This window comes from Camelus dromedarius, chromosome 19 (assembly GCF_036321535.1).
Source record: "Camelus dromedarius isolate mCamDro1 chromosome 19, mCamDro1.pat, whole genome shotgun sequence".
Taxonomy (NCBI): Eukaryota; Metazoa; Chordata; class Mammalia; order Artiodactyla; family Camelidae; genus Camelus; species Camelus dromedarius.
In genome coordinates this window covers 20,036,593-20,064,514 of record NC_087454.1, presented here as the reverse complement: position 1 = coordinate 20,064,514, position 27,922 = coordinate 20,036,593, and the positions used below count along the sequence as shown (strand labels likewise).

The 27,922-nt window shown below is 48.4% G+C and overlaps 4 protein-coding genes and 1 long non-coding RNA gene across 6 annotated transcripts; 2 read left to right on the top strand and 3 right to left on the bottom strand.

Annotated features, from left to right (window-relative positions):
• Positions 1-15: 15 nt before the first annotated feature.
• Positions 16-1,841, bottom strand: TNF (tumor necrosis factor). The gene is given in 4 exon segments (NM_001319880.1): positions 16-454; positions 780-827; positions 1,016-1,061; positions 1,637-1,841. Coding segments are annotated over 4 exon segments (702 nt in total). The 5' UTR covers positions 1,823-1,841; the 3' UTR covers positions 16-32.
• Positions 370-15,863, top strand: LOC135318614 (uncharacterized). Its single transcript, XR_010376842.1, has 3 exons — positions 370-853; positions 3,913-4,009; positions 14,522-15,863. It is a non-coding gene; the product is annotated as an uncharacterized LOC135318614 (long non-coding RNA).
• LTA (lymphotoxin alpha) lies at positions 3,767-5,589 on the bottom strand. The gene is made up of 4 exons (XM_010978145.3): positions 5,247-5,589; positions 4,762-4,869; positions 4,585-4,675; positions 3,767-4,331 (listed from the first exon to the last, which is right to left on the bottom strand). Exons 2-4 carry the CDS (start codon positions 4,858-4,860, stop codon positions 3,919-3,921), a joined length of 603 nt encoding a protein of 200 aa, XP_010976447.1. The 5' UTR covers positions 4,861-4,869; positions 5,247-5,589; the 3' UTR covers positions 3,767-3,918.
• On the bottom strand, positions 15,317-24,508 carry NFKBIL1 (NFKB inhibitor like 1). 2 transcript variants are annotated; one of them, XM_031435069.2, is made up of 4 exons: positions 24,399-24,508; positions 22,615-22,891; positions 16,238-16,459; positions 15,317-16,103 (listed from the first exon to the last, which is right to left on the bottom strand). In XM_031435069.2, the coding sequence occupies exons 1-4, from the start codon at positions 24,426-24,428 to the stop codon at positions 15,514-15,516; spliced, it is 1,119 nt and encodes a 372-aa protein (XP_031290929.2). In that variant the 5' UTR covers positions 24,429-24,508; the 3' UTR covers positions 15,317-15,513. The 2 variants fall into 2 exon arrangements, with proteins under 2 accessions (XP_031290929.2, XP_010976449.3); XM_010978147.3 differs by lacking the exon at positions 24,399-24,508 and adding an exon at positions 23,287-23,498.
• ATP6V1G2 (ATPase H+ transporting V1 subunit G2) lies at positions 24,391-26,517 on the top strand. The gene is made up of 3 exons (XM_010978146.3): positions 24,391-24,520; positions 24,796-24,896; positions 25,417-26,517. The coding sequence occupies exons 1-3, from the start codon at positions 24,439-24,441 to the stop codon at positions 25,588-25,590; spliced, it is 357 nt and encodes a 118-aa protein (XP_010976448.1). The 5' UTR covers positions 24,391-24,438; the 3' UTR covers positions 25,591-26,517.
• The last annotated feature ends 1,405 nt before the right edge of the window (positions 26,518-27,922 follow it).

The window sequence follows — 27,922 nt, the reverse complement described above, 5'->3', positions numbered from 1 at the left end:
ATTGAGGTGGGAGGGGATGATGTCCTGCCCCCTCACAGGGCAATGATCCCGAAGTAGACCTGCCCAGACTCAGCAAAGTCCAGGTAGTTGGGCATGTTGATCTCAGCACTAAGTCGATCATCCTTCTCCAGCTGGAAGACCCCTCCCAGATAGATGGGCTCGTACCAGGGCTTGGCCTCAGCCTCCTCTGAGGTGTCCCCCTGGCAAGGGCTCTTGATGGCAGAGAGGAGGTTGGCTTTGTTTGGGTAGGAGACTGCAAGGCGGCTGATGGTGTGAGTGAGGAACACAGGGGTGGAGGGGCAGCGCTGGCCACTGAAGAGGACCTGGGAGTAGATGAGGTATAGCCCATCAGTCGGTACCACCAGCTGGTTGTCTTCCAGCTTCACACCATTGGCCAGGAGGGTATTGGCAAACCGCTTCTCCCACTGCAGCTGCCCCTGGGCAGCGGGGTCGGCTGGAAGGAAGGAGAAAAAGAGGGCGGGGTAAGTCAGTGTGACCCTGTCAGTTCCACTCTCCACATCCTGGCCCTCAAGTTCTGCCCACCCCCCACATCCGGTTCCTGTCCCCTCTGTTTGTCTTCCCACATCCCATCTGGCCATGAGGTTCTGAGTCTCCCCCTCAAGTGCTAGGTATCCTCCACCCTCTCCTTGAGCTCAGTGAGTCCTTCTCACACTGTCTCCCGGGTCTGTCTATCCTCAACCTGGGTTCAGCCCCCAAACCCTATCCCTCCCCGTCCCATCTGCTTCTTCAGCCCCCAGGAACAGCCTCAGAACTCTTACCTACAACATGGGCGACAGGCTTATCTCTTGAGGCTTGAGAAGATGATCCTGAAGAGGAAAGAAGAAAGAAGAAGGTGAGACCCTTCAGCTTCCCAGAAAATATCCCGCTACTTTGACCTCCATTCCGTCTCCCCTCAAACCCAAAACTCTAAATTTCCCCTACTGCTTCTATCTCAGGACTAACCCCCACCTCTGCCCAAGCCCAGAATTAGGAGAGAGGTTTTGGAGACACTTACTGAGGGTCTGGGCCAGAGGGTTCATGAGCTGGAGGCCAGTCATGAGCTGTTGAGGAGAAGATGGAGGATTAGTATCAGAGCAAGTCACCCTTAAAGGAGAAACAGCTGGCTGCCTCTCTAGTTTGTGCTCTCTGCCCTGTTGTGTCTAGTCTTCTCTCTCCATTCATTCATTTTTTCATCATCCATCTGTTCAATAACTCTTTCACTGAGTTCTTTCCACTTGCTAAGCACCCTGTCTACACCTTTCCTTCTCTCTTTCATAGCTCCTATATCCCTTTCTATCTCACCATCTTTGTCCACATCACTTGTTTTTTCTCCATCTCTCTACCCTCACCCTTTATCAGTTCACACATCTCTCTTTACATCTGTATCCCTGCTTGCTCATTCATTCAACAAATATTTAGAGAGCATCTCCCAGGTGCCAGGCACCCCATTTCCCTGTCCTTCTCTCTCTTCCCCCATCTTTCTCCACATCTCCTTCTGCCTGCCCATCTCTCTCCATGTTTTTCCTCCCCATGCCTCCCCATCAGCATACCTCTTTCCCGCATCCCATCTCTCACCCTCTTTCCCCCCTACTTCTCTCTGGGTGGTAGAATGAGCTAAGGCTATCCAGGCACTCACCTCTTCTTTCTGGGGCCCAATTACCCCAAAGTGCAGCAGGCAGAAGAGCGTGGTGGCTCCTGCGACAAGGAGGAAGGAAAAGAGGCTGAGGCACAAGCACCTTCTGGAGCCCTGGGGGCCCCCTGCCTTCTTGGGGAGCGCCTCCTCTGCCAGCTCCACGTCCCGGATCATGCTTTCAGTGCTCATGGTGTCTTTTTCAAAGGGTCTTTCTTCCAGCTGGGAGATGGTAGAGCCTTGGGGCAGCGTGTGTTAGAGAGAGAGTCGCCCGGCTGCCTGTCAGGGGTGTGTTTTCTGAGAGGTTGTTTCCAGGGGGGTCTGGAGTTGCTTCTCTCTCTCCTGGCTGGTCCCCTGGTGTCCTCGCTCTGGGAGCTTCTGCTGGCTGGGTGTGCAGACAGCTGCATTTATACGCCCTGGGGTGAGAGGAGGGCGGGGAAAGACTCTCATTCAACCAGCGGAAAACTTCCTTGGTGGAGAAACCCATGAGCTCATCTGGAGGAAGCGGTAGTGGGCCCTACACCTTCTGTCTTGGTTTCTTCTCCATCGTGGGGGCGGGGGTTTGGAAAGTTGGGGACACCCAGGCATCAAGGATACTTCCTACCCTCCTCACCCAGATTCTGAAGGGGGCTCACTGGGCCAGTTCCTGCTGTGTATGTGGGGCCCTACGGACGGGGCTCTCGTTTCCCTCTGCCCCTCACCCTAAATTCCATTGTTTCCATTTCTTTGGTGACAAGGTCTGTGGCTTATTTCTCTCTGATTTCTAGACAGGACTCCTATAGGGGTTGAACTAGAAATGAGAGGGGCTTCAGAAAACTGAGTCCTTAATAGCAAACGTGGGAGAAGGGGTACTGGGTCCTTAGATGTGTATTTCGGTTCCTTGAGGGGAAAGGAAATAGGAGGAAGGGGAGCTTAGGCTCTGCAGAGACTGGGGGAGGAGCACAGGGATGAGCCTGGGACAGTCCCAGAGGGAGTCAAAGCAACGCTGGGAAATCACAAACCCCACCAGAGCAGGCCTTCTCCTTTCACTCTGACGGGGGACTCACCAGAACTCTGGTGCTGGTTTCAGTTTTGGCATCCAACGGAATGTGAGACTCTGATTTTTGCATGAAGTCCCCACCCCTCAGAGTCCCTGTGTGTGCCCATGTATCCCCAAAGAATTCCTGGAGACAGCCCTGGACCTCGGAGCCCCTGTGCGGGACCATGTCTCCTCAAATGTCCCCTGAATTCCCCAGCCTCCTCTCCTTGGAGGCTCTCCCACCTCTCAGGGCTCTTGCCTGGCCATGTCTGTCTGCCAGAGGGTCCTCATACCCTACCCCATAGTCCTGAACACCATTCAGTGTGGTCACTGCTCCCCAGAGGCCTCCTGTAAACCCCATTCCTCAGACCATCTCCACGTGGCCGTATCTGCCAGGGGTCCCTGACGCAGTCCTCCAGACCTTGGACCTGCTTCTTTGCTTTGTCTTCGCAGCTTATCCTCATTTCCCCTGCAGTGACCTGGCTGCCCCACCCCCGCGAGTCCACCATACTTCCCCCAAGCCCCTTAGGCCTCTGTGTACATGCACCGCTCCTGAACCCTCTGATTCCTATCCTCCCACCATTCCTTCGAGACTTCTGGAGAATTCTCCCTTCCCAGACAGACAGATGCAGGCAGACAGCATTTCAGAGAAAAGAGGTTTATTGGGCTTCATCAGAGGTTGGATGTTTCCTCCTGGGCTGTCCAGTCAAGCAGTTGCTGCTTCTTAACAGCCTTTCACTTCCTTCTAGACCCCCTTGGTCCCTCAGATCCACTTCTTTTCCTCTCTCCCTAGGTCATCCTTAAGACGACGCCCTCTCAACTCTTCATCCCTTGGGCATATTTTTCTCTTTCTTCTGTCCCTCTATTACTCCCTCCTCTCCATCCTCCATAAATAAATAATTTAATTTTTCACCTTCATAAATAACCCACCCCCTGCCTCCAGTCATCCCCCCAAGCTCCCTCATGTGTCCCTCCCCTTCCATGTCCAGGGCGAGGACCCCCCCTAGACTGGCAGGACTGGTGAAGGGCTCTGGGTGGGCATTTCTACGCAGGCTTGAAATCCTCAACGGAGCATCCGGGGTGATTCAGGGAGTGTGGTCTCCTGGGGTGCCGATAATTCCTTCTTTGGAACCTCCAGGTGCTGAGAGAGAGGGGAAGACTTGAGATTGTTGGAATGGTCAGAGGAGAGGCATGGTGACCCCTGAAGTGGTCAGAATGGAGGCAAATGGGGAGAAGGCCTTGAAACCAATTTTCTTCTTTCCAGATTTTTCTACAGAGCAAAGGCTCCAAAGAATACGCTACTGGGGCTGAGGAGCAGGTGGGAGATGCCGTCTGTGTGAGTGGATAGCTGGTCTCCCCGGGTGAGCAGGAACACAGCCCCCTGGTACACCGAGCGCACCCAAGGTCCCTGCGGCCCCGGGCACACGGACTTCTGAGCACTGAGGAGAGGCACATGGAAGGGGTACTGGGAGGAGAAGAGCTGGACCTCGTGGGCCAGATAGAGAGGGGTGGGGGTGGCCTTGGGGAAGCAGCCTTCTCCAGAGAAGACCACCTGGGAGTAGACGAAGTAGAGGCCACTGGTGGGGACCAGGAGGGAATTGTTGCTCAAAGAGAAGCCATGGCGGAGGAAGGCACGATCTGTGTTTGCCTTCCAGCGAAGCAAGTCCTGGGTGCTCGGGTCTCCTAGGAAGAGCCAGAGGGGGTGGGGGTCAGGGCCCTGGGGGTCAGAGCCCTGGGGGTCAGAGGTCTCAATCCCTGAGGAGGGAGGTGCTAGACTGAGTTCCTGGGGGGTGGTTGGGAGGACGGAGGGAGTGGGATGCCTCTGTTTTGGGGGTGAGGGAAGATGGGGGAAAGCTGGAGGGGATGCTTGGGTCCTTGAAGGCGAGTAGGAGGAGGGCTGGGGGCTACATGTCCAGGAGGGCAGGTGGGTGTTTACCAACAAGGTGAGCAGCAGGTTTGAGGGTGCCTTGGGCGAAATGCTTCGGGGGTTGCTGATGGGTAGTCCGTGCAGCTGAGGGTGGGAGTCCCTAGGGGAGAACGGAGTTGAGAGAGGATCTAAGGCCCAAGGTTGGGCTGGGCCACCCCTGTGGCCCTGGTTCTCCTGCTGCCTCACCTGGGCCTCAGGTGGCAGGGCCAGCAGCAGCCCTAGAAGGAGGAGGAGGAGGGGGGTGCTGCACACCCTCAGGAGGTAGAGACGTCCAAGTGGTGTCATGGGGAGAACCTGCGGGGGAAAGAGACAGTGAGCGGGGCGGGGCACGATGCGGAAGACGGGCCTCCTGCCTGCAGAGACCGCCACCCTGAGAGACAGGGTGGCAGACAGAGAAGGGGACGAGATGCAGTCAGGGAAACCCCGAGGTGAGCAGGGGGAGACAGAGAGAAACAGGCAGGGAGGGAAGAGAGAGGGATGGGGCAGGAACACACAGCGTGTGCCAGAGGCTGGCACATAGAGTCAGAGAGAGGGAACAAACCAAAACCAAACCCACCAAGGCCCAGCGGGGAGGTGCAGGAGGGGTCAGGGCACGGGGGAGGGACCGAACCCACGGGGGAAGGAGTCCACCCGCCCGGGCAGCCCAGGGAGATGGGGTGGGAGAGTCTCACCTGCTGTGTGGGGCCTCTTGGCCCGGACGCCTGGGTCCCTTTATAGAGGAAGCGGCAGTGGCAGCGTGGCAGGCGGCGGGCGGGTTCTAGGCCGGGGATGGGGCCCGGGGAAGCCCCCAGGGCTTAGAAGATGCTGCTGTTTCAGTCGAAGGCAGGAAAGGCTGAGGCCTAGGAGAGAACCGCAGGCTGGGGGCTCAGACGACTGAGTTCTGGGAAAGGGAGTCGGGGTCAGGGGAACCGTGGGCTGGGAGGGCCAGGGAGTGGGGTCAGGCTTAGGAGTTCCAGAGAAGGGACAGTAAATTCAGAGGAGAAGGGGAGCAGCTGGGGCGTGGGCTGGTCGCCTGGTTCCCTGAAGAGCGATTATGTATAACACCTTTGCACCCTTGGCTGATTACAGGCTTCTCTCTGTGCACATTTCCTCCTCTGGTACCCCTGTCCTTGTCCCAAAAGGCTCAAGTCACACTTGTCCCAATATGTGTATTTTCCAGCTCATCTGGCAGATTTCACATCAAGAAGTTCCACTAGATACCCTCCTGCCTGGGACATCCTGGTTTATGCCTGTTGTCTTGGTAGAAATATTCATGGAGCCCCCTTTTGAGCTCAAAAGTATCCTGGTTTGGAAAATCCTATTCAAGGATGAGGCAAGGAACTCACATATGATGAGATTTCGTCTTAACTGCTGAAGGATGTCCTCCACCTCATCCCACCCTTAGGTGGGCCCCACAGATCAGACTTATAACCTGTCCCTTCCACACAAATACACTCCAGGATCAAGGAATGTGGCAACTTCTAAAGTTCTCTATAGGGGAGGCTTCAGAATCCCACACAGATAGAGCTTAAGGGTGGGTGACCTGGGCTGGGGAGGCAGGCAGTGAAGGGACTTATCAATGTAATGTCAATGAATGCACTGTTGTAAAATCATCAAGGATTTCCACCTTTTATTGATGTAGACCTTAGGTACAGTGAGGTGCACTTCTCCTAAGTGGATAGCCTGATGAATTTTTTCATCTGTTTATAGCCATGTAGCCACCATCCAGTGCAACATATTTTTAGGTCCCCAGAACTTTCTCTCGGACCCTCTCCCAGTTCATATCTTTCAAAGATAACCAACCACTTTCTGACCTCTGTCACTATAGACTAGTTCTTCCTGCTTTTGAACTTCATATAAATGAAATCCTGTAGACTGTACTCATCTGTGTTTGGCTTCTTTCACTCAAAATTACATTTGTGAGACTAGTCTATATGGTTGTATGCAGCAGTAGTAATTTTTATTTCACTCTGATGCAATATTCTATTATGAGAATATACTCTAACTTACTTATCTATTCTTCTGTTGATGGGCATTCCGTTGGTCTCTAGTTTTTAGCTAGTATGAAAAACGTTGATAAGAACATTCTCGAACATGAGCCAGTTTTTGCTTAGCTTGTAGGTTGCAGGTTTAAAAAAAAGGAAGGTTTCTAAAGATGATTTTTGTCACGTTTTGTAAGACTGAGAAAATAACAATTGGCTGCCTCAATTATTATTATTATTGTTCTTACTTGTTATGCTTTCATTTGGAAGGTTTTGGAGGGGCTGGGGCTGAGGATGGTGGTGATGGAGGCTAAACCTCTCCCTCTGTTACACTGGGCAGAAAGTTCCTGAAGGGTCCTGGTGTCTGGTGGCACATACAGGATATTCAGGGTGTGCATGAGTTATTTTTCCATTTTCCTTCCCCTCCTTGAGGCCCTGAAACTTTGTCTTTCATGCCTTACTAGTCTAACCTATTAGTTCTTTTCGTTCTCATTCCATCTCTTTGGTTTTCTCTCTATTTCACAAACATTTATTGAGCACCTGCACAAGGCATTGAGGAGACGAACATGAAGGACAGTCCCTTGATCTCTGGGAGCCCAAAGACCAGTGTAGGAGACACAATTATCAGATAATTACAATAAAGTGTGATACATTCTGTGACAGAGGGCTTACGGCAGCCCATAGAAAAGCCATCGAACTTGGCCTGGGGGAGAGATGATTCAGGCATCTTATGAAGGGAAAGAAGACGGTGAAACGCATTCGAGATAGAGGGAAGAGAAGGTGCAAAGACTGGATGTAAAAGAGTATGAAGTGTGCTAACATGTGCAAGTGGGTACAAACAGAAGGAGAAGAGATGAGGCTTGGGAGGTAAGCTGAGAACACATCCTGGGGGGTTTAAAACCAAGAAAGAAGGTTTGGATTTCCTTCTAAATAGGATGGGGAGCCACCACAAATTTTAAGTGAGAGAGGGACCCACCCAGATTGGCATATTTTTTAAAAATCAGCCTGGAAGCTACACGAAGAAGGAATTGAGAAAGTAAGGATGGGTAAAACATCTGAAATTGAGGTATGGGAGTTGAGGGGCTGGAGGGGAAACCAGAAGTGCGGAGGGTTTTGCAACAACCCAGCAAGGAAGTGACAGGAGCCTACCTTTATGTCAAGGCAGCAGCAGGAGAGTGGAAAGGAGAGTTTCTAGGCAAAATCTCCAGGTCTTGGTGGCTGACCAAATGTGACAGAGGAAGACGCATAGCCACAGATCCCTCTTTTAAATATCTTGATCTGTATCTTGGTTTCATTTTATTTCTCTTAACCTCATTGTGTCTTTTGTCACTGTTGGCCTCCCTCTTGGTCCCTGCTCCTTTCCTTTCCTGTGTCCCTTCCTCTGGAGTCCCTTTTTCTTCCATCAGTCTCTTTCTGCCTCTCCAGTGGTGGGAGCTGATGGACTGAGAGACCTGAGCTGTATTAAAATATAAAATGGTGTTGCCGTTAATGGTAAGAAATAGAGAGAAAGGGAGAAACTTCAATCAGAGAGGAAGACTGGGGCATTGAGGGACAAAAAAGGGAAGGCGAGGAGGAAAAAAGAAGGAAGGACAAGAACTGGGCCGAGGCTCCGTGTCATGGGTGTTTGCGATGTGCTGAAGGACGCTCCCTGAGATGGGCCAATCTTGGTTTCAATCTCAGTTTCGGAGGTTGTGTGAAATTTGGTTTCTTTCTTGAGGAGGCCAGCAGTTGGTTTGGGGCTTTCCCTGGGTGGGAGGGGTGATGACTGGAGTCTTGTGCCCCAAACTTAGGGAAATACAGTTTCTACAGTGGTCTCTGAGGAGGAACTAGTGAAATCTCTGAGCCCTCCAAATGAGGTTGAACTGACATTAGACTCAAAGTTGAACTTCGCCTCAAAAGCTAAACTGGGATTTAATGCCAACTTTGATCCTAACCCATCTTTAACCTCAACTCAAATCACAACTCAAACTCAACCCTAACCTCAAATATAAACACAGCTCAATAGATGAAGCCCCAAATAAACTTACCCTCTGAACAAACCCAACCCTGTTTCTAGAGCTAGTCTGGAAATCAACTCATCTCCATGCTTAACCCTATAGTTAAACCTGACTCTAAATGTAAGTTCAGTCTGAGCCACAAACCCAAAGTTGAGCTTTATTCTGCTTTTACTCCATTATTCACCCAAGCCTCCATTTAATAATTGAGTCTTACTTGAGTGCTTACTATGTGCTGAGCACTGTTCTAGGCAGTAGGGACATAGTGGCTAACAAGTCAGACAAGGAACCTGCACTCATGGAGCTGACATTCTAGTGAGGCAAGGCAGAAAAGAAATACACTGAAGATGAAATCAGTAAGCAGTGCTATGAGGAAATAAGACAGGGTCATATGATACGAATGGCAGGGAACTATTTTAGACACAGGAAAGGTCAGGAAAGTCCTTCTTGAGTAAGTGGCATTTTAAGCTAAGACCCAAATGATAGGAGTGGCTGAGTGAAGGTTTGTGGAAGGAGCTTTCCAGGAAAGGGAATAGCTATTGCAAGGGCCGGAAGGTGGAAATGAACTGGGGCTGTTGAGGAACAGAGAGGAGGCCAGTGTGGCTGGAACAGAGAGAGTGGGAGACGGGTGGGGAATGAGGTCATAGAGGAGGGGCAAGGGCCAGATCACACAGGGCCATGTAAGGATGGGTAAAGCATCTGGATTTTACTCAACCATGAGAAACTTTGGAGGGTGTCTATGTATGTGTAAATGTATGAATGTGTGCATATGAGACAGAGAGAGGTGTAGGTATGAGGTACAGGTGATTGGATTTATGTTTTTAAAAGATCATCATGGCTGCTGTGTTTAGACTGGACTGTAGTGGGGAAGATTGCAAGCAGGGACACCAGTTAGGAGGCAATGCAGTCATCCTGGAGAGAAGATGGTGGTAGCCATGAAGATGGAGAGAAGTAGACAAATTTGGGATATATTGGGATATATTTCAGGGGCAGAATTGATAAGATCAGAAGATTGACTGGATGAATGGTGATGGAGGTGAGGTGGGGAGACTGGGAGAGAAGCAGGATTCTGATGGGATGGGAGAACTAGAAGTTCAATTTTGGATTTCAGTTTAAATCTATCAGACAGACATTCCTGTCTTGGATGACATTCAAATCTTGCCAAGAGATGTCACTTGGTAGTTGTATATATGAGTAGATTTCAGAGGCAATATCAGAACTAGGGTGTCAACACTGGGAACTGTCAACATGAAGAAAGCCATGGAATTGGAAGAGATACTTTATCTTGCCCATCTCCCTAAGACCCCTTCAAGGTATTTTATGTTTTCCCTCACAATAAATGCAATGTATCTTCCATTCTAAACTCCAGAAGCAATAGCCTCTTGTGTCCAGAAGCAAATCTCTCCAGGCTTTGTCTTCTTCTGAACTCTCACTGGAAATCCTCCCTGGATTCAATTCCCTATCCAATGAAGACTGCTTCTACCAATCCATTTCACAATATTTTATGGAACTCCTTATGTGTTCAAATTCTCTGTTTCACTTTTGAAAGCATCTTCCTCTGGCACATTGTCACAATTTTTAAAATTTTATTTATTTATTTATTTTTAGGTGGGGAGGGAGATAATTAGGTTTATTTATTTATTTTTAGAGAAGGTACTGGGGATTGAACCTAGGACCTAGTGCATGCTAAGCATGCACTCTACCACTTGAGCTATACCCTCCCCTCCTCCTCTGGCACTTTGAAACCTGGCTTTCCCCTAATGATGCTCCTTCTGTCTTGGGGGGGAGAGGCTGCTCTTTCTTTCATGTCCATCACTAGGGACAGGAGGAGTCAGAGGAGAGGCCACTCTTCTCTTCTCTCCCCTCTGAACCATTGATAACCTCCTCCTCTTCTTGAAGCCCATGCCTTTTGCATTTTCCATGTTCTTCTGGTCTTCACAGCACAATCTTCACCAAAATCTCTACCAGGCTCTTAATTTGTATACCTAGCAGTTTTTCTCCACATCTCATCCCCTTCTACTAGCTTTAGTGACTTCAAAACCACACAGACATGATGAATCTTACAATCTGGCCTCTCAGTGCTTCAAATTTTTCAACTTTCTCAACAGCATTATAGCCTCTTTCCCTGCTCCACTTTAGCCACCCGTAAGCATACCACCCAGAAGGTGGTACCTCACACCTCAGCATCACTTGGAAAGGCTACACCTTCAAGTTCTTGAACTCTAAATTTTCCCTCTCATCACAACCACCCACTTTTCACACCTTCCACTCTCTCCCTCCCATTGAATCAGTTCATTCTTGCCAAGACCTCCATCTTCTTCTTTCCTTGTTTTCCTTGCTTATTTGGTTTAACCTGTACTGTATAGTCAAAAATTCAACTACCTTCACTAGCACTTTAGGATCACTGTCTGATATAGGCTACCAAGAAGATCTTGAAAAACTTGATTTTGGTGAACTCGATGGTCTCATGGTTGGGTCTTTCTCCTAGGCTACCAAGGACTGCAGGAGAGAGTGATGTCACCATAAGAGGCCTGCCTTCTACTGAGCCTGGCCATCTAACCTCAGACAACCCTCAGTGTTCCCTAAACTTTGTTGATTCCCTTGTTCTACTCCTGCAGGTGATGTTCTAAATCTCCATGCCTCCCTACTTTTTCACTCTCAGTTGGTGATGCTGTCATCTTTTTATTGAGCTTAAGACCATTCAAGGTGGATCTCTTTACCTCCTTCTTTTCCCTTTAGTTAATATTTCATTTTTCCTTTCGTCTTGACTCAGAGACTCTTCCTCCGGTCCAAGGCTGATGCTTTGTACTCTGTATCCCCCTTCTCTGTCCTTACTATACTCTTTCCCACCTTTGTTATGTTTTCAGTATCTTTCTCTTTTCATGTGCCTTCATTTTACATACTCATCTTTACTTCTTGAAAATAAAAAAAGACTCCCCTGGACTCCATTTTTTCCCTCAAATATCCATTTCATCTCTCACCTTCCTTTTCTGCATGATGTCTCAAGAGACTAGCCCCCTAACTAACCACTTTTTTGGGAACTGGTAAATTTTCCTCATCTGTAGAATTCGTGGGTTGAACTAGAGTTAATTCTCAGTTATCTTTTGTAGTCACCATTCTATGACTTTGTCTTCACCACCTCCCTTTCTTCACCTCCCACTCATTCCTCAACCTAGGTAAAGCAATTTCTGCCCCTCTGGTAAGTGGAAACTGTTTTCTCAAAATTTGTAATCGTCTAGTTCCTGAACCCAAAGGATCCTTTGAACTCTCACCTACTAGGCTTCTTTGAAGCATCAGATGTGGCTGCCCAGTCTCTGCTTGGCACACCCCTCCTTTGCCCTACTTCTCTGACTGCTCCCCCAACCTCTCTCTTTTATTGGTTCCTCTTTCTTTGATCATCCTCAAGGCTCCTCTGGCCATTCTCTTTTGGCGGGGGGTGGGGGGATCCTGTTCAATTAGAGGTTCAACCTCCACTGGAAAAGGAACGATGCCCAAATCTGTCCCTTCAGCAGCCCCAACTTTTCTCTTGAGCTCCAAACCTGCTTGCTGAAACTCTCCACCTGAGTATTATGCTAACACCTTAAACTCAGCAGACCTTCTTTGAGCACTTTACTACTCTAAGCAGGTGCACCTCCCATCATTACCTGTAGTTGGTACTTGTATATTGTTTGTTTTAGACTGCAAGTCCTGTGAGGGCAGTGACTATTTCATTTATACCCATTGTCTAGCAGAGCATCCTGCTCCTATCAGGTCCTTAATAAAAATTTATTGATTGTATGTCTGAAATTAACTCATCTTTCCCCTCAGCCACACATCTTCTTGGTTTAGGGCTTCCGGCATCATCTTTCCAATCCCCTCAGCTCAAAACTTGGAGTCATCTAAGACCCCTCTTCCCTCACTCCCACCATCCAGGTGGTTGGTGTGTCCTAATGACTTCTCTCTCAAAAGTTTGTAAAATCTGTTCCTTCCCTTTAATGCCACTTGGAATGACTGGGACCTAAGTAGACAGGACACAAGTTTTGGAGTAAGATAATTTTAATGCTAATTCCACTACTTTTTAGCTGTGACCTTAAGCAAGTTATAGTGTGTGGATGAGCCTCAGTTCCTCAGTTCCTGTGTATTGGAGAGCCACCACCTACCTTTTGACAGCTGCTGGCAGGATTCTGACGTTAGTTTTGAAAAGGGCTTGACGTGGTTAACATATAGTATGTGTTCAAAGAATGTCAGCTGTTTTCTTTATCCCTTGCCTGTACGCCTGCAGCGCTCCCCAGTTCTCCCTCTTCTTCATGGTTGTCACAGCGCCACTGCTCACAGGATAAAGTCCAAATCCCTTATGTTGACATTCTGTGTCCTTTCTTCAACATGTGCTCCCTCACACCTGCACTTCATCTACCTCGGGACACTCATCTTTCCCGAACGTACACACTCTATTTTCTGATGCCCAGCCTCTGTTCAAGCCGTTTCACTCATCGCCAGAGCCCTTCCTTCTATCACCCCTGCCCGCAGAAATCCCACCTGTTCATCAGCACCAGCTCAAATGCCCTGTCCCTCTTCAGAGACCCCAGGGTGCCTTCAGTTAGAATTCACCTCCCCTTTCTCGATATCCACCGTACCTTACTCTTAACATTTCTCAGCATGCCTTGAATCAGTTAACTAGGTATGGGGCCTGCCTCTCCTGTTGGATGTAAGCTTGAAGCAGAGTTTGAATTTATCTTTGGGCTACTTGATGCTCTGCTGAACTGCACTGAATAGAGTCCCTCCCAGACCCTTTTCTTAACCCAAACCTACCACAATTTCAGTCCCCCAGATTATCCTCTTCAATCTCACCAGTCTCATTCCCAACCCTGTTTCTCTAACTGAACCCCAATGCATTCTCCACTGAGAAGTGATTCCTCATTCCAGCTCTAGAGAGCAGACAGATGTATACACATCCACCTACCCCAGTGTTTCATTGTAGGCACTGAGTCACCCCTTGGGGATCCCTGGTCCCCCCTCCCCACCCACTCCGTGGTGGACAGGATGCCTGCTGCCTGGCCCCAGGGGGTCAGAGGAAGCCAGGGCCTCTGGGGCTCAGTATTTTTATCAGCCTAGGAAATAAGAGACACAGAAGCGGAAACCATGTGGTCAGAGAAAGTGAACAGCCCTCATCTCAGGGGAACCCCCAACAGGGCTGGGGGCCAGACACCAGGTAGAGACGTTGGAAAGAGGGAGGTCTGGGGAGCCAACTAACAGGACTTATTTTGCTTTAGTTTTATGTGACTCTTGCAGAGAGAGAAATAATGTGCTTAAAAACCAGAGAAAAACCTTCTGGGTAAAGGAACACATTTAGACACCCAAGTTTTCTGTTGCTTACCTCTCAACCCCCAGCTTAGGGATCCTAACCCCAACTCCACCCCCCACTCTGAACCTGAGCTCTTTGCATGCCACTTCCGAAAGCTCCGGCCTGTGAGAGGAACCGGACGCCTGGGTTGCTCACAGCTCGAAGTCTCTTCTCTGAATCACAGCAGCTTCCTCTCACAGGATCTTTCTCACCAGCCCTTCCTCTCCTGCCCCATGAACATCTGCCTGGTCGCTCGGAGACCTGGTGCCTCTTGGCTCTGCCTTCTCCAAAGGTCTCACTCCCAACCCATATTCCCATGCTTCCAGAGGCGTCCCCTCCCTGTCCCCTATCGCCCTCCACTTCCACTCCTGGGACTTTCCTGTGTAGACCAAACCTGAAAAATACGTTTCTGATTCATAAGATTCTCTGCTGCAGACACGTGCAGACTGCACACATGCCAGCACACATCTGTGCTCTCCTCTCAGTCCTGCCCTTTCTTTTTGCCGAGCTTCCTGTAGTGTCCTGGTGGAGGGCAGTGGGTTTGGTCCTGTCTACAACTTCCTATCCCAGTTCCGGGGAGCTGGAGTGAGAACTGGGTATGAATAGTGGAAGGGATGGTGCCCCGCTCCTTCCACCTTGGGAATCCTAAACCCTCTCTCTCCACCCTCCAGGATCTCTTCCTCAACCTCAGAAGGAGATGTTTATCTGGAAGGCCAAGATTGGGCTGCCCAGAGACAAGCCCAGGTTTGTTTCTGCCCCAGGATGGGGCAGAAGCTGGATGGAGGGAACTGAGAATGGGGCTCTAGAGGAGGAGACACAGGACTGAGAAGGCAGAGAGGAGAGATGGCCTCGGGTGTGGATCCCTGATTGCCCAAGAACAGACAACCCAGGTTACATAATTTGGCTCTTTCCACCTCCTTCCCCTGCTCCTAACTTTAGCAACCAAAATTCCACTCCCCAACAGGGCTCTTCCTCCATCCATCCTGCTTCTATCCCTCATCCTCCCATAGCCTCCTCATGGTCCTCCAGCTCCAGCTGCCCCCAATTCAGATCATTCAGTGACTCAGCAAAGGGAAAGCCCTGTGTTGGGGGACGGGGGTGTTAAGTGGGGAGGAGGATGTGGTTCTGGTTGGGGAGCTGAGGAGGGGAGGGAAACTGCTTTTGTTCCCCTTTTTGCCTCCGTTCACATCTATTTCTCCAACCACTGACTAAAGAGCGGAGAGGAGCCCAGCATAGGGAGTGGAGAGACCAGAGGGCAAACTGGGCCTTCTTAGGGCTGCCCTTGTGGGAAGGCAGGCAGGCGGGCAAACAGGGAGCTTCTAGTTTCCAGCTGAGGGCACGAGTTAGTGTGTGCATGCATGGTGCAGGTGTGTAGGAGCTGTGGGTTTGGCAGGCGGAGCGGGAAAGGAGATGTCATGGGTGATGAAAACCACAGCAATGGAAAAAGGCAGAGGAGACACCAGGAGTGAGATGTGGAACCAGGTCTTATTAGGAAATGGCAGAGTCAAGGAGCAGTGGTGGTGGCCCACATCCCCCCACCCCCGCTCATTACAAGTTTTGCTCCCACCCCATATCCTCTGCTGTTCAGCACCACAGGCCTCCTCCTTGTCATCCCCTTCCTACTGCCCTGCACTCCCTGCAGTTTCTTGCTTTTTCCCTGGGGTCACTTGAGGGCCTCCGCATGGCGATTCAGGGCCTGAGAAAGGGCGGTCACAGCTCCCATCACACGGCCCAGCTCCCAGGTCTCAATCTGGCTTCGGAATCGCTGCAGGAAGCGGTCGGGGTGCCAGCGGACCTGCTGGACCCTCAAGTACCTCCTCAGAGCCCCCTGCTCCTCCAAAGGGGGGCCCCTGGCCACCAGAGCTGCAGCCATGGCCTCCGGGTCCCCTCCCCCAGGGCAGGGCCAGGGTACATCGCCAAAGCGCCAGAGGCTGCCCCTCCCTGCTCCTCTGGGGTGCTCTGCCCTGGGCCCTGCCCTGGCTGGCTCCTGCACTCGGTCCCCGGGAGCCTCCTGCGCCCTCCTGGCTTGGCTCTCACGCAGTTCTTCCTCCTTGGCCCGGGCTCGCTCTCGGAAGAGCCGCTGCTCCTCCTCCTGCTGCCGCCAGCTGTGACTGGAGCCCTCAGCCCGCGGGGGTCGGCAGGCTCCCTCCGCCTCACACTGCTGCTGCTGGCGCTTCTGGGCATGTTCCCGGGCCATGCGATCTGACCACGCTGAGAAGGACTCAGGTTCCTGGGTCTCGTGGGCAGCATCATCTGTTTGGGAGGGCAGGATGGGGGTGGTCAGGGAGAGGCCGTGAGAAGGTGCCATGGGAGCATTCGTGCAGCGAGTGGAGGAAAAGCGGCCACTGGGGAAGAAGGGAGGCTGTGGATGAAAATGGATTCCTTACCTTCAAATCTTCCAATGACCTCCTGCCACTCATCCTCCAGCTCTCCCTGTAGCTTCTGTCTCCACTCCCGTTCCTTGGAAGCCTCATCTTCCTCCTCTTCTTCAGCAGAATCCCAGGGGGGTCCCCAGCCCAGAATTTGCCCAGGGGTCTCCCCATCCTTATTCTTTATTCCCATGGCAGAGGGACAGCGACTCAGCAGTGGCAAGAAGAAATCCGTGTAGGCTGTTGGTGTGAGAGCATTGAGCAGAAGTTAGCTGGGACTCCCACTCCTTGGCAGGGCCGCCATCTTGAATCCTGCTGGTCACTCACTGAGCAACAAAAAGGCTGCCCACGTGGATGCCTCCTGGGTATTAGGAAATCACCGTCACTCACAAAATATTTACTGATAGCTTACCACATGCCTGATAAGCATGGTAGTTTAAAATATTCTGACCTGTGTCTTCATAAACCAATTTAGTGTCCTGGGAGCTCAACTATGTCAAATGACATTTTCCGGCCTGCCTCTAGCCATCTAGGGGATGTCAAGAACTCCTGACTATGTATTCCATTTCGGGCTTGAATACCTCTCAATGTGTTTCTCAGCCAAAACTATTCAAACTGATAAAATACCTGAACACCCTACCCTGTACCATTATAAATATAAAATATGTAATATTTACCTTTTTATATCACTTTTCAATAAACTGAGTAAGATAATTATTTTCAGGGGAATTTCTCTCAGCCAGCCTTGCCCAGGGGATGCTGGGAGGGGGGTGAGGAGAGGTAGAGAGTCCATACCAGCAAGGAATTTGAGCCACAGAAATGTTCCCAGCACAAAGCAGACTCTTTCCAAATGACCACTAACCTAAGGCAAGGGAAAGGGGCTGAGACAGAGGGTTTCACCCAGGGGCTGACTGACAGGAGGCTGGCGGAAAACAGCAGAGGGACTGAAATTTCTGAGTTCCCTTCTTCCTGAGCCCTGACCTCAATGCATCTCCTCTAGTGTCTGCCAAGTACCATGCTGCTCACTTCACTGCCAACCCAGCACCCTACCCCTGGCCAGCCCCACTCGTCACGGCCTCTTCACTCCCAGGACAGAGGAAGGGGAGTGAGGCACCCTCCCTTCCTGTAAACCTACTTTCTCTCCCTAGGGCAGGAGGAAATGGGCCAGCAATCCTTAAATCTTTATTCTGTGGTGCTAGAACATACTGGCTACCTTGCAAAAGGACAGGACAGTGGAAGGGTTGTCCTGCCACTGCCAGGAAAGCAGAAGACAGACTGGGTCCAACCTTGGCTGGCCAAGGCCCACTGCCCCCACTCACCTCCTGGCACACTTGCATGTCACCCCACCCAAACCACATCAGGATGAGGGCTGAGGGTGCTTGGCTTTAGTACCGATGTGACCCATCACAAGCCCTCCCAACCTGTCCCACCCAGCAAGTACCTGGTCTTGTCTTTCAACTGTTTATTCCCCACCAGGGTTCATAGCCAGTGTGAAGGTAGGTGGATGCTCAGGCTTGCATGGGAGGCTTTTAAATTCACAGATTTTAAGGAGCAAGTCCTCCAACTATATAAAACATGATAAGTAGAATCTGCTACAGAATGTTAAACAGCCACTAAAAATTATGTTTGTGTGTGGAAAAAGCTCACCTCAAAACTGTGCATTGGATCCTATCACAACTGCATAAAAAAAGAGACCAAATCCTATGGTTGAAAAAATAGCCTGGAGGGAAAGATGTAAAACTTCTAGTCTCTGAGTGGTAGGACTATGGGTGGCTTTCCCCCAGTCTTAGCTGATGTTTTTATGTGAAAGGGACATAATATGAAATTTTTTTTTAAAGAATGAGTAATAAATTTAATCACTGTTAACAATTTGCTATGGACCCTTCCAGTCTTGTCTTGGTGTATATAGACATACATAATGATAATTTCTTTTCAGAGATATGTGACCATACTACAATGTACTGTTTGACAACTTGTTTTTTTCACTTAACACCTCATTTATATTTTCCACAGGAGTAGACATAGTCTAACTCATTCTTTTTTATGACTGTGTAGTGTTCTGCTGTGTGTATGAAACAAACAAATCTTCCCACCCCCAAAAGACAGACTCTGTTTCCAAAAATGATGAGCCTCACGCATCCGTTTTTGTGGACTCCTTACAGTACTTCTGTGGGGGTAGATTCTCAGAAGTGGAATTTCTGAGTCAAACAATATGTACAGTTTTGCCAAACTGCTTTCAAAAAGTTTGGCCAACACTTCATCAAGAATATACGAGTGCTTGTGTCATCCTTTACCAAACCTGAGTATTACCAACCCTTTAAATTTTGCCCATCTGATAGATTAAACAAACGACTTTACTAATGAAAGATTTTTCTTTTTCATATGCTTTCTGGCTCTTTGTGTTTCTCTTGAAAATAAATTGTCATATTCTTTGTCTGTTTTCCCCCTAGAAATTATATATGCAGACATGAGAGCTCTTAATACAGTATAGATATCAATCCCTTGCATCTGTTACATATATTGTAATTATTTTCTCCCATCTGTCTTCTTAAAGTGTTTATGTAGTTAAATCTGAAACAATATTTTCTTTTATAGATTTTGACTTTATTTCACTCTTAGGAAGGTTTTATCCACTCCAAGGTCATTCCTTTGTATTTCTTCCTATCACATTTATTTTTTAGAAATATAAAAAACTGAGGTGGGTGGGTATAGCTCAGTGGTAGAGTGTGTGCTTAGCATGCACGAGGTCTTGGGTTCAATCCCTAGTACCTCCATCAAAAATAAGTAAGTAAATAAAAAGATAAAGACAAAAAAAAGAAAAAAAACTGAAAAAAAAATGTAAAGCACAGTACGATAAGCATCCCTATTCCTGCTAACATATGAGGTATGTTAATGTACTTTCATTTTTACAACATCATTTTACTTTAAAGAAGTAAAAACATCATAGATAAAGCTAAGCTTTTCTTGATTCTTCCAAGTTTTATCCACCCCACCCTCCACTGTGCAGGGAAAACCCTCCCATGCATTTGGTATGTATCCTTCCTGTCATATTTAGATGATTAATCTACTGTAATTTACTTTTGAGTTGGCTGTGAGCTAAAACTCTTCCCCAGAGAAGCCAAATAGTCTAGTACCATTTATTAAATAGTTCACCACCCCCCTCTAGTGATGTGAAATGCTGACTTTTCCATCAATTTAGCAGTCTAAGATCAACTTTTCTCAATGTTCTTTAATTAACATGTTCTACTTTTATTTTGGGAAAAATATGAAAAAACCCACACTTCATCTTAGTGATGGAAGCACTGCTCTTCTCCCCATAATGAGACATGATTTCTACCTTAAAGAGATGTTCATACTAACTGGTATGACATATTTTGAAAAAACTGCCTGTATCAAAAGCTTATGTTGAGTGACGACTGACTGCGGTGCAGAGGAAGAAAAGGTAACAGTGGGCCGAGTGGTTGGAGAGGGCTTCTAGAAGGAGGTGGGGCTTACACTGGCTGAGAAGGGAAAATAACTCAGCAAGGTGGAAAACTTAGCAAGGTGGACAGGAAAGTGAAAGGCAAGAGACAGATAACAGACAGGCAGGTTTGCTGAAAAGATGCTTGGGGTCACTGAAGACAGAACCATGTAGCACAAGTTGCAGATTTGTAGGTGTCCTGTGAGAGATAAAGTTGGAAAGGCAAAGGGAACGTAAACCGGATGGCTCAGTCATCTGTAAAGCAGGGCCACAGCCTACTTCTACTGAGCAGATCAAAGTGGGTAATGGGTGGGAAATGTCTAATACTGTGCTGGCACAGAGCAGAAGTGCAGTGAATGTTACATTAAAAAAAGAAAAAAAAAAAAAAACTAAGCTGGCTTTGGACTTGTTCTTTTTACAAAGACTGTGAGAAAATGACCTCCTGTTTCTCAACGTTCACTCAAAGGCTTCAAAAGCAGTGCCATCCACTGGCACCTCACTGGATGTGACAACCCAGCCCAGCCACTCCAGCATGAACTGGCACGTCCCTCAGACCTGACACAGGAACTGAGGGAAAACCTCCACTCCCCCAGGAGATTCTGGGTCATTTCATCTGTTCAAAGAAAACATTTGCATTTTAAGGCAGTGGTCTCCAGAGATGGGCCTTTCTACCAAGGAGTTAGAAGGCCACCTGCTGGCAGGGCTGGCAGAGGATTGGGAGGAAAGAAGGCCTGAGAGGGCTTGGGAGTGACCTGAGTACAAGTGAGATTTCAGCAAGGTCTTGAACCTTCTGGGCCCTGCTTCCCTCATCTGTATATGGAATAATAATATCAATCTCATATGCTTCTTAGAATTCAGTATGATGAAGAAAGCACCTATCTTCTATGAGGGAAATTTTTGTTACTCAGAAAGCCTTAGTTAAATAATGTAAGAATAAAAATATCAGTTCTTATCATCTGGCGAGTACCAAAACTGCACCAAGTGCTTGCCTCATTTACTAGTCACAACTTCCACTTTAGAGAAGCAGATTGGATTTGTAGAGGCTAAGCTGCATGTCCCCATCACACAGCCTTTAAGTGACAGAGCTGGAACTTGGATGGGGTCTGAGGTCTGTCTCAGGGTACTCTGCTCTGTTGCCACGTACAGTGGCAGCTGTCAAGTTGGATGCCTGCCCTTTGAAGACCTTCTCTCTTTGTTTTTAAGTTAAAAAAAATCCGAGTAGGCCAGCCTATCTCACTCATGTTAGGGGAGTTAAAGAAAAGGGGATTTTTGACCAAATTGGGGAGGTTCCAGGGTGTGGGTGGGGTTCCTGTATATTCTTGGAGAGCTGGGGGATGATAACAGCAATCAAACTGAGTTCAGGTTGCTCATCTCAACCTAGAGGTTTTCATCTAACGTTCTTACTCGAGAAGGAAAATCTCTAGAAGGGGAAAGGGGATTTCACCTACTATCTTCCTAGGGAGAGCTGTACCTCTACAGAGCTCCCTCCACTGCCACTATAGTATTAACAGGTCCCCATCTGAAACCCTCCATATCGAAGGCTTTCCAGAATGCAGATATTTTTGGGGATTTGACTGAGTTGATCTGAAAGTACATAGAGTCGGCCCTCCATATACTTGGGTTCCACATCTGCAGCTTCAACCAACCACAGATCTAAAACATTCAGGAAAAATAAAATTACAGAAAGTTCCAAATAGCAAAAATTGAATTTGATGCTTTCCTGCAACTACTTACATAGCATTGACATTGTATCAGGTATTACAAGTAATCTAGAAATGATTTAAAGTAACAAGAAGATAGTATGTAGGCTAGATGCAAATATTATGTCATTTTATATAAGGGACTTGAGCATCTGTGGATTTTGGGATTCAGGGAGGTGGGTCCTGGAACCAATCCCTCTTGGACATCAAGGGACAACTGCACACTGTATATTATGTAACCCAGGAGAGCCTGGGCAGCCCCAGTCCCCAAATGCATTAATGTTTCTGCAGTGAAATGTATGAATATTGACATCAATAAGAGAAAAACATATCAGAGATAGCCTCATTTTAGTTCAGGTTAGGTTTTGTCACCAAATGAGTTTGGTGGCAAACTGACGAAAAATGTTTCATTCTCAAGAGTGTTTTTGAGTTTCAGAACTAAGGGTAAGAGAGGATGCATCTGTTGATAACCACAGGAATAGTGGCCAGCAACTAGAGTGCTTATCATGTGTCAGGTGCTTTAATTATGTATGGTGTCAGCTGATTCTCAAAACACGTGTCACAACACGGGCACTGTGAACACGGGCATTATCACTGTATAATTCTATAAAGTATCACACCAGATAGAGCAGATATTTAAGAGCATGGGTAGTCTAGTTAGGCTGCCTGGGATACAACCCCTGCTCTACCACTTAATAGCTGTGTGACTTTGGCAAATTACTTAACTTCTCTGTGCTGTTTCTGCATCTGAGAAATGGGGGATGATATGAGTATTTATAACTTCATAGGGTAGTCGTAAGAATTAAATGAGTTGCTGTGTGAGAAGCACCTGGCACACAACAAGGGTTATTATTTTATTTTCCACATGGGCAAATTAAAGATCAGCAAAGTTTAGTAACTTGCCTAAGAATACACAGCTATTAAGTGTGGAGCTGGGATTTGAACCCAGGCGATGTAACTCCGGAGAGTACCCTCTATTCTACTTTTTGCACTACAGGCAACAACCAGTCAAGAGACAAAGAAGCTACTAATCCGGAAAGATGTGAAACCAGATACTAGTTGCTGTTTGGGGAATAATGTAAAGGCACAAATGATAGCCACAAGCCAACTTGATCAACTACTTCCCTAAGTCCCATGACCAGAAAACTAGCTTATTTTTCAACCACTGGCCTTCAACCATTGGTCTCAGACCCCATCAGTTGTTCATGACCTTGTCCCCCACCAGGCAGACTCACCATCAGGGCCCTGGCGGGCAGCAGCATGCAGTGCCGTGTCCCCGTGGCGGTCCTGGTGGGCAGGGTCAGCTCCAAGCCGAAGGAGCAGGCACAGGGCAGGGGCATCATGGCGGGCACAGGCCCGGTGCAGTGGTGGGGGCTGCCCAGCATCTACATCAAGGCCTGGGTGTCTCTGGAGGAGGGCTTGGGCCCGAACCAGCCGTCCTGCAGACAAATAACGACGGAAGCGACGTTCTCGGCGTTGGCGACGGGAAGTGGAGGCCATGGAACTCTTGGGCTGAGGAAGAAGGAAAAAAATGCAGCAGTCAGGACCCCCAGCCTTGGATGGTCCTTTCCCTTCCATCTCTGACATTGTTTCTCCCTTCCGTTCCCCATTTCTTCTGACATCTTCAGCTAGAGATAAGGCCTGTCCTAACCCTCATTCCTTTACCAGGCGATAGGTTTGAAAAAATTTTTGAGGGGGGCTGGGGTTACATTTACTTTTTTAATGTAAAATTTGAGGAAAGGATAAATGATTACTTCAAGGCTCACTAGTCCATTTTTTTTTAAATAAAGGACTTTGTTATATAATAAAAAACAGACTGGTGGGGTAAATTTTTATCAAAAGAAATTTGAATCTTAAAAAGTCAGGGATAATTTCAAATAATGATCTAGAAATTGAATATGATGTACCCGGTAGACGGATGTAGAGGCTTCTCCCTCTGGGACTTGGGGGGAGGGGTTACTCATCAGACCTGCCCCCCCCCCGCCCCCCTAAGTACCCCCGGAGCAGTAGGCTCAAGGCCTGTGTTTAAGACGCTCGGAGGAAGGGAGGCGGGAAGGGCGGAGACACTCTAGGCTGACGGAAATGGCGCAAGCCAAGACGCAGGTGAAGGGCGGAAATGAACTGTGTGGCGCGTTACCGATGTCCTTCCGCCCCAAGGGGGCGGGAGGCGTTTCCTCGCTGTAGCCTCCGGGGGGGAAACTAGGGAACTCAAGACAAACGGTCCGTCTGAAACCGGAAGACTGGACGATAATGCGATATGCGATGAAAAGGAGCATAGGCAAGGGCTATTTGGAGGTTTAAGCCCGCCTCCCCCAACTGAGAAGAGAGAGGAGATGGTTCAGTGGTAGACAAAAAGATGAGAAGAGAGAAAATAGGAGAATATAAAAACAGGATAAACATCACAGTGAAAATGGAAAACCAAACCCAAAACCATAGTGAGGCCAAGAAGAGGGACAGGTCATAAAAGAGAAAAACACAGACATAAAAAAACACGAGGAGCAACAGTAGGACAAGGAAAGTGAGATGGGTGCAGAAATTTGGAATTGGGAAAGATGTAGAAAAATGAGATGGAAATGGCAGGGAGAAAAAAGAGAGGAAGAGAAATTGGAAGAATTCAGAGAAGCCCAGCATACTCTGTTCCCAACACGCCACGCATGATAATTTCTTTTTCTCCTCAACCCATTTTTAATCCCTCTATGCCTCCTCTCCCCAGTACTCCTTTCCTCTCTACCCCTGCCCCCATTCCTAGATCTTCCTACTGGGAAAGTCTATGATGTTAGCAGGCAGCTTTGGGCGTGGTCTCTGCTGCCCTCAGGCGGTTCTTCTGGGTACTGCCAGAGTGAGATGTGGAAGAGGACCAGCCATCAATGGGAGGATCATTTTGGGGGAGACACCGGGCGCAGGAGGCTGAGTGAAAAGGGGAGCACTAAGACCCAGGGGTAGGGGAAGGCTGCAGCAAACAGCTGGAGGAGGAGAAGTAGGCGGTTTGGAGAGGAAAGAAGGGGGAGCCATCTGGTACCTTGGTAGCATCTGAAACATCATCGGTCATAACGACACAAATGGCCAGTCAGTCCCAAGGTATCCAGCAGCTCCTGCAAGCCGAGAAGCGGGCGGCTGAGAAGGTGGCAGATGCCAGAAAGAGTGAGTCTCCTCATGTCTCCGTTAGAAGTCTGGAAAGAAAATTGGACGTGATAACAAACATTTTTGAGTCCTTGGGATAACTCAAGGCTGGAGAGGAGGGAGACAGCTGGGGGCTGCAGTGGCTTCTTAGAAGGGAAGAAATGGGTGGCTGTTGGAATCTAGCACCTGGTTGGCTGAGAGAAGGCAGAATAACTTTTTGGAAAGGACTGACCCCTACCATCACATTTGGTGGGGGGGGGGGGGTTCTACACCTCTGTCCTTCCTTTTGCTTCCAGGAAAGGCCCGGCGTCTGAAGCAGGCAAAGGAAGAGGCACAGATGGAAGTGGAGCAATACCGCAGAGAAAGAGAACAGGAATTCCAGAGCAAGCAGCAGGCGGTGAGTCCTGGGGAAGCTGGGAGGGGACTCCAGGGTGCAAGTTGGTGGATACCTCTGGTGAGGTGTGTATAGGGTGATCCCACAAGAAAATAAGGTGGTAAAGGGCTAAAGGGGACCCTGGCGAGGACCATGACATTGGTCAAGCTTTGTGGTATGTAAAAGAGTCTGGAAGTTTTGAAGGGCTTGTACAGTTTAGGGAGGTGGGGGGAATCGCCACATTTTATGTAGAGTATGATGATGACATTTGGGGTGGAAGGCAGAGCTTTATGGGCATGGTGGTGAGATGGTGGGGATTGTACGGTCGGTTTTAGGATGATGCTGCATGTCAGGTCTTAGAGGAGAGGGCGTTGTGTGGCTCTCTTTGGTGTCTGGATACTACCGTGGATGGGAGTGGTTTTGGAGAGGGCCTTTCTTCCTGGCCTGGCTCCAGGATCCTTCCCTCCACATGCCTGGATGCTTCTTTTTCTGTTTCTGCCTTTTCCTTTCTCTCTTCCACTCCTCCCAACCCCTCCCAACCCAGGCCATGGGCTCCCAGGGGAACCTGTCTGCTGAGGTGGAGCAGGCTACAAGGCGCCAGGTGCAGGGCATGCAGAGCTCCCAGCAGAGAAACCGAGAACGTGTCCTGGCCCAGCTTCTTGGCATGGTCTGCGACGTCAGGCCCCAGGTCCACCCCAACTACCGGATTGCTGCTTAGAATCCACCCCAGGGCCTGACTCCTCCTGCCAGTTCCTTCCTTCAAAGAACTCCCTAAGTCAAAATCACCTCCCACCATAATCCTTCTCTCCTTTCCACTCCCTAGAAATTCTTGGAAGCAGGCTCCAATAATTCTCCCTTGAAATTCATAAATGTCCTGCTGAGACCTGAATCTCCTGATTGTCCTTTAACCTTCAGTGGGACCTCATAAACTCCCAAGTCACCCTCATGAAATTTGTAGCATGGAGAAATAGGGATGTGGAAAATACTAACTTCAAAGCCTGGAAGGCTTGGGTCTCTCTCCCAACCCTGCCACTTGCTGGCTTGGCAACCAGGACAAGCTACTTCAGCTGTAGCCCCAGTGTCCTCTGCAAGACTGGAATAGTAACAATCATGCCTACTTTGCAGGGTTGCTGCAATTACTAGGATTCTTCCGTAAAGAGCCTAGCATGGTTTCTGGCATGTGGTAGCTGTGGTCCAATAAATGGCAACCCTGTTATATTATTACTATTCCCTGCCCACCTACCAAAACCTAAACACAGCTGATTCCTCACTTCTGTCTGTGGCTTTCTAATTCTACTCATTCATTCTGTGGTGCGAGTAATTCTCTAAAGAATTGGTTCTTCCCACCTCTTTTCCCAGAGACCTTATGATCCCTGAAAAAATGAAATGATGATCTCATTTAGCCTCTCTACTGTGGTTCCAGGAAGATGTTTGCATTTCTTAGCCTCTCTTTTTGTCTCTCTTAAATTGGTCTTTCTCTTTATTGGATTTCCCTCTCTCCCTAATTCTCCAAAGACCCATCAGATGTTCACTGCTTCCTGAGATCTAAAGTGACCCTGTTCCCTCGTATGCATGGCCTTCCTTTCTACATCTTCAACACCTTACTTTGCCTTTGTAACAATAAAAAAGTGTCAATAAAATAATTATGGGCAAATCGATTGGTGGTTTGAATCAGCCTCCTTTTGTTTCATCATTTCTCATTTTCAGTCACTCTTGTTCCTTGTTTACGGATTCCCCAAACAGCCAAAAGGGCTGTCCTTTGAAGCTTGTTGGAGAAACAAAAGCAAATGGTACGTAATTTTTTCTCTAAAGTGAGAAACAAGTGGTTCCTCCTTTGGGAACCTGAGGACTAAAGATGGCAACTGTAGAGAAAAGCTAGGATGTAGGAACAAGCACTCTGCCCCTTACGTTGCTTTATTTTCCTTCGTAGCACTTATCAATACTTGACATGTTTATGTGTTGTCTCCCCTATTATGTGAACTCTGTGATCACAGGTGTTCACTGCTGCGTCCCCAGATCCTAGGATGGCACTTGGCACAGGATAGACAATTGATAAATACTGTTGAAAAAAATTGATATTGTGGGTTGGAAAAACTGCCCTTCCATGACACCATCCTTGGATTACTGTTCTTTTGACCACAGGAAACAAGCCTGTTTCATCAAGTACTTAAACCAATGAGATAATCCGTAGTTTATTAACTAGACTCTTGAAGCAGGTGGAAAGTATACAGTAGAGAATAAAGAGATGTGTACATTTTGGCTCTGTCACCTGTTAGCTGTATTACTTTGGACATGTTGCTTTATTACTCTAAATCTGCTTGCTTATTATAGAATGGTATTAATGATACACCATGATGTTAAGTGGTTAAGTGTGACAACAGGTAAAGGGCCAAACGTTTGTCATTTTTGTTATGTCACATTTGACTTCTGTAGCATATAAAGGCGGGGGTTGGGGAGGGACACATCAAATGTTTTATTCAAGAAAAATCCAGGCTGAACAAAGGAGCTACTGGGGGCGGGGCTAAGTACATTCTGGTCAAATTAACAATATTTATAAAATGTTACATAACCCTCCAGCCCTACCATTTATCTTTAACACTTGGGGCAGAATCTAGACCCCGTCCCCCATACGGTGGCTTCAGAACACCTTTCTGATTCGCAGTCCAAGTCCACGAACTTCAGGGACCTTAAGGCATCAGCTACATCGGCCCACTTTATTTTGGGTAAATGCCGCCCGCCTGCCCTACGGCTAGGGAAAGGGTAGAGGTAGGACCGTGAGCACTCGCTTCTCTCACCTGGAGCCTGCAGTCCCCTAGCTCCCGCTCCAACGCCCCCAGGTCACCTTGACTACCGGGCCAAGGACCCCGTGGGAACTCTCAGTCCCGCCACCTTGGGTCCTCGTGCCCCCCGGAGGGGTGCCCAGAGAGAAGACCTGCGTGGCAAGAACCTAAATAAAGAGGAGAAGGGCGTGGAAAAGAGTAGGACAAGAAGAAAAAAATAACCATCTGAGAAGATGCTAGTCTCCTTTATGCTTTTGTTACTGGCAGTAG